General features: G+C 32.1%; 1 protein-coding gene across 1 annotated transcript in view; it reads right to left on the reverse strand.

Moving 5' to 3' along the window:
- Nucleotides 1–5612, reverse strand: part of LOC111505985 (uncharacterized) — a 37640-nt gene extending 32028 nt beyond the window's left edge. Inside the window, exon 1 of the mRNA XM_074171945.1 lies at nt 5421–5612. Coding sequence (XP_074028046.1) covers nt 5421–5517 — 97 coding nt within the window. The 5' untranslated portion in view covers nt 5518–5612. The remainder of the gene's footprint in view (nt 1–5420) is intronic.
- Nucleotides 5613–6000: the final 388 nt, after the last annotated feature.

The following is a 6000-nucleotide window of genomic DNA, read 5'->3' on the forward strand; positions in this document are numbered from 1 at the left end:
AAGTATAGACTTGTGATATATAAATGTGATATATGAAAGTATATTCATTCTGTATTCAAAAATGGTATTGCTTTCAAGTTTATCGCAACAATAAAGACAAAATAAATTAAAATCATATGGTTACCGAAATTCGATAAAATATACTCCAACCTTATTGCAATGTAATCAAAACTCAATTCATGTTGAGGTATTGATAATAAGAAAGTGAGCAAAAACCATAACAATGTTCTTTTCAAATGGCATCCTTTGAAAAACTGTAAACAATTTCCTTGGCAACGTTAGTTTGAAACGTCTTGTCAACTTGTTTTGTATATTACAACATTAATTGTTAGTATTCTGATTCAAGTTTGAAGTTCGTTAACTTCTAGTCTGACAAATGGTTAGATTAACGAAAATACATAAATTAACACTTTTACAAATGATTGGTTACGGAGATAAAACCCGAACACAACAAGAAGTAGCTCGCCTATTCCATGAGAAATTCACTAATTGATCGCCCATATCTCAAGGAACAATGAACAAAATAGAGAAACAGTTTCGCGAGCTTGATCATGTGGTTCAAATAAAAAAAGCAGCTGCCAATGCAATGAGTAATGAACTCAAATTATATGTGGTGTTTGAGTTTGAGAAAAACACACATACATTGAGTAGCCAGGCATCCACTACATTCAATGTTAGCCATACATCGATAGTAAACATAAAAAAAATGCCTTCTTCTAGAATGATACCTACTCAGGAGCTCATGGAAGACGATTTCGATAGAAGAACTTATTTTTGTGGGCAAATGAAGGACATGTTGGATAAAAATATCTTCCAATTCTAAGAATTATGTTTTCTGATGAGTGTACTTTGTCTCTTGACGGTCATGATAATCGGCAAAATTGTCGCTACTGGTCAACGGAAAATACTCACTGGATGAGAGAAAACAACACGCAATACCCTCAAAAGGTTAATGTTTGGGCAGGGATTCTAGGAACGGCGATAATTATTTGGCACTACTTCAAAATGATGTCATTCTAAGTTTAGCAAATTCATATTCTGATCCAGGAAACCCTAATGTTTCAGTGAATATGATATTGTTTCAGCAGGATGGAGCACCACCACATGTCCAAGTTAATGTCCGGCAATACCTCGATACAACATTTCCCAATCGGTGGATAGGGAGGCGAGAATCGAGTGAATGGTCAGCGCGATCACCTGATCGCGCTGACCATTAGATTTTTTTATGGGGATATGTAAAGATCAATGTGGTCAAAACTAAACCCTCAGATTTGAATGATTCAAATGAACTAATAATGCTTGCGATTAGGTCGGTCAGGCCTGATATGTTAAATAATGTTAGAAGACAGTTTTATTTCAGATTAGGATGTTGAAAAGACATTCATAGTTCTTTTTCATATTCTACATTTCATTACGTTTGGCATTACATTTTAATTTTTGAGTGTATTTTATCGCATTTCGGTAACCACATGATCAAATTTATTTTATCTCAATTGTTGCAATAAACTTGAGAGCGATAACATTTTTGAATAGAGAATGAGGAGACCTGCCAAACTATATATCACAAACTTATACTTCCCATTTAAAAAATGGAAGTTGTACCTGTCATTCGAAGGGTGTTGAAGATAGAAGTGGCATTTTTACTTTGAAGACTGTTAATTTATAATTAACATTTGACTTGATTCGAGATTTTATTAAAATATGTACCGTAACCGAAATGATGAATATATTCCATTTGGCTTTTACACACTGTATACTAGAGTTTTTACTGAAAATTCTTCAAGAAACTGTATACCTAGATCATACAAATATTATATTCAGATACAAGTCGAATTTTTTGCCAGGTTGAATATTCAAAGAAATCCATTACTATTTCATAAATTTTTTAGAAGTATATAACTTTACTGTTTAAAAATCTGTTCAAAATCTGTTTTTCTGTTAATCAGCTGTCACCCCCATACGAACGACAACTCTCAGAAGTTGAGAAACTTGTGCGAGATAAGGACTAACGAGGTCTTACCTTTTAAGGTGTGATCCCTAGCACATTATTTGTCCCTTTCACCGGGAAAAATGATTGAAATTTACCTCGGAATTTTCATTTCGAACGAAGAAAATTACTTCAGTTTTATTGAAAATATACTCTCTATATTGAATAATTCACATCCCCGAGCGTAATTTCAGTAGGCAATGTACTTTTCATTAAGAATTAAATATTCATCTAATATATGTGTGAAATCATAACGTATCATTTCATGTGAAGAGAATTACTAACTGGACGATGGGTATTCTCCCTTAGTGAAATGTGAATTTTCGCCATCTCTTTATCGAATGTAAAATCACGCTTGTATTTGTGAGCGATTATTGTATTGTTCATTCTTGTCTACAGAAGCGCATCGGTTTGTCTTACGTGTGCATTAGAATATTTTTGTTGTTGGTGAAAATAAGTAAAGAAGGTGAGTAGGTACATTTCTTGTAAAATTTCAATAACTAGTCCAATAAACAGATGAATTCATTGAGTTTTCTCGTTATGCATTATAGAGTGTTTTTTATTATTATAAGTATATCCTAACCTCACATCGCGAATTATTTTATACTGTATGGAATAGTACAACATATTTTAACTGATTTTCAAATAATTGCAGAAGATATATTTGAAAATGTTTGTGATAATTACTGAATGGTATTGAGAAAAAGAGAAAAAGAGATATAGTCGATAGCAGTGGCGTGACTCATCAGTGACGCCGTATGCACAATCAATTTTAAAAATGAATTTCGATGAGGAATAAAGTTTCGTATTGGTTGTTGCAAATATCGGACAATGTTGAATCGTAATTTCATTCACCTAAAAAATATCTGTACGTTTTATTCGTATCTCTCATAATTTTGGATAAATTTGAGGATTTGTGATTCTTATTATTGAACTTGAAAACATTTTTACGATGGGAGGCAAGTTGGAACTCAAAATTGAAAGAATCGAGAAACACTTTAGGACCTTTTTGTTTCTGTTGAAGAGGTGAACAAAACACTTCATCACCACTTCATACCACACCACTATAGCTATATTTGCTATATTTCAGAAAATGTTGGAAAACATTTGGAAAAATCTAATTTTGTATTCAAACGGTTGAATATGTATCAAAATTTTTTGATTAATATCAATATTGAAGTCAATGATATCCATGAGAAAGGTCATACGTGAAATGCATAGTTCAGGAATTATTGCCTCGAAATGCTTTCTGCGTGGGATCGGAAAAGGTCAAGTAGTGCTCTGCACTGGTTTGGAACTTCGCTTTTTGGCTGTTATGTTATATTTCATCTAACAGAGACCATTATTATCAAAAGAGGTCATATGAGTCTTTTTTGTTAAGGTGTGAATACTTTCTAGATTAAAATTTAATTTTTCATCCTCTTTGAAACTTTTTCGGTTACGGGAAACAAGTTGGAACTAAACACATGTTTTTATTGACACAAATAAATAAACATAATATGTATCACAATTTTACCATATTTGCTATAGTTCGGGATATGTTGGTCAAAAATTGAGAAAATTGGAAAAATGCTCAATAGACTGAAAATGTAATCAACTTTGAAAAGCTTTGGCGATGGAAGATCTTTTGAAACCATTTTTGTATGCTTTCATAAGATAAACTAAAAAGTTTTTTTTTGTGTGAATTCCATGAATTAGGAATTATTTCCGAAATACCTGAAAATCAAGGAATTCAATTAGAATTGCCTCAAAATTTTTAATTGATCTGGAAAATTTCATCAACCGGAAACAAGTTAGACTTAAAACTGGATATTTCGAAGAAACTCATAGTCCTGTTTTATTGCTCTCAATAAACAGAATATTTGAACACAGTTTTGTTGTAGCTGCTTCATTTGAATACTCAGAAAAAGTGTATGGGGAATAAATGAAATATTTCCTATTTTCATGAATTTGGTAATAATAACGAAATAATAAAAAAGGGAGGTGTTGTTTGGATTTCTGGAAACTTTGGTGAGAAATAACGGAGATCATAACATGTATATCTTCTTTTTTCCAGATATTTCTGCACTACATGAATATAGTTGTGAAACTTGCTCAGAAAAATGTCAACTGTTGAGTAACTACAATATCCATCAAAGACTTCATAGATTCTTATCGAATTGTTCTTACAAAAGTTGCGAGGAGGGCTGTTATAGACGCTTCAATTCATATAAAACTTTCTAAATGCATATATACATTGTCATAGTAAAAATCATTGTTAATGATGGTAACACCAATTTCATTTATGCACTGAAGCAGTGCTATGGATGTTTTTATATATTCAATATGAAATACCCCGAGAGAGCTTTATCGACAATGGAATTTCTGCATATTTCATAGATAGATATTTCATGAAAACACATCCTAGAACCGGGACCAAAGCCAGCACTTCTGGAACGAACAAAAATAGCGTGACAAAGTTTTTGAAGAATTTTGCAGAGTTTATTACCAAAGTAAGTATAACTGTATTTTTGTATATAGTAGTTTTTCTCTAGGAATGTGTGTTCGTCAACTAACTGTGTTTTTGAGAGGACTTAGAATTGTTGAATGTAAAAAAAAATTTTTTTTAGATTTCTAAACCTATTCATTTGATGATATTTCATTTCTCTTTCAGGATAATAACAGTATTATTCTTTCCGAATAATACAACCATGAGCAAGAAAGAAAATATGTTAATTTGAAGAATGGTTTTTCTATTTTGTACTGTTATTTGACTTTTTGAAAATGAAAAAAAAAATTGTTTTGTAGAATTTCATTTCAAGAATGTGTATGAACTTATTTTGTATATACATATTTTTTTTTAATATATCAATGTGTAATATGTCTTGTGCATTCAATTATCTAAGTTATGACTTAAGAGTCAAGAGTCAACATCCGATTGAGGTATCATTGTCTTCAAAACTACTCTGAATACGGACCTTCTCACAACGGAATATCCCAAGGTAATATAACCCGTAAATGAAAAATTACACCGTAAAATTTTATCAGAGTATAGAATTCCACTGTGAAATTATATAAGAGTGTAAAATTCTACTGTAAAATTCTGTCAAGAGTGTAATATCTCGATATAAATTTATATCACAAATTTACCCTATAAAGTTTTATTTCAACACAAAAGTACACTCAAAATGAAAAATTCCACTGAAAAATTCCACACTTGTCTTCGGGGTAGAATTACAAAATAATATTCCGCATGGAATGTGAGATCACACACGAAAGTAATTTCTCCCTAATATGGGCGGTAATTAAATTGCCACCGGTACCGGTGGAAAAATTTTTACCAGTGTTCTATACTAATTATTCAATAGACAACTATTTAGCTAGTTCAACATCTTTCGAAACATTCTAATCCACCAAAATCCAAGTCGCACAGTCCAGTAGTAAGCATACCTACCTCTTTGTGTATATTCGCGTTCAGGTACCGTCGGGCAAATTTCGAGAGAACCATTATCGAAGCCATTTTCGTGGATGGTATTTTTTTCGGAATCCATTTCAGATCACGCACTAATTTCACGACAAAAGGTGATAACCAAAAGTTTTGCACAACAGTCTCCGGTGGCGTACTGTTTTCTGATAAGCAAACCGCCAAGTCCATTATAAATATTTTGAGTCGTTTCCCTTTTCGCTTTTATCGTGGGTTTCACAGAAGTGATAAGGTTCTACCTTGTTGTTTCGAGTTACAGTTCTGATTCTGTTTATAGGACAGGGTAATTAGATTAAAAAAAGAAGTGGTGTTAACAAGAAAGATGTGACGTTTGTTTTTGGAAAAGAATTAATAATAAACTTCAATCAAAAACGTCTTTATAAAACTACAATTGGTGATCCCAAGAAGTGAATAGTTCTTACGCATTTGATAAAACCATGGTAAAGTTACTTCAAAATCTTTCGCGAGATCAGTTGGTCAACCTTCTTGAGTATTTCAATGTCAATCCTGGTGGAACTGTTCCTGACATGAAAATAATGCTGGAGGCTGA

The sequence above is a fragment of the Leptinotarsa decemlineata genome, unplaced genomic scaffold (assembly GCF_025532065.1).
Source record: "Leptinotarsa decemlineata unplaced genomic scaffold, Ldec_3_MD MMD2_tig00000035_RagTag_RagTag, whole genome shotgun sequence".
Lineage (NCBI taxonomy): Eukaryota > Metazoa > Arthropoda > Insecta > Coleoptera > Chrysomelidae > Leptinotarsa > Leptinotarsa decemlineata.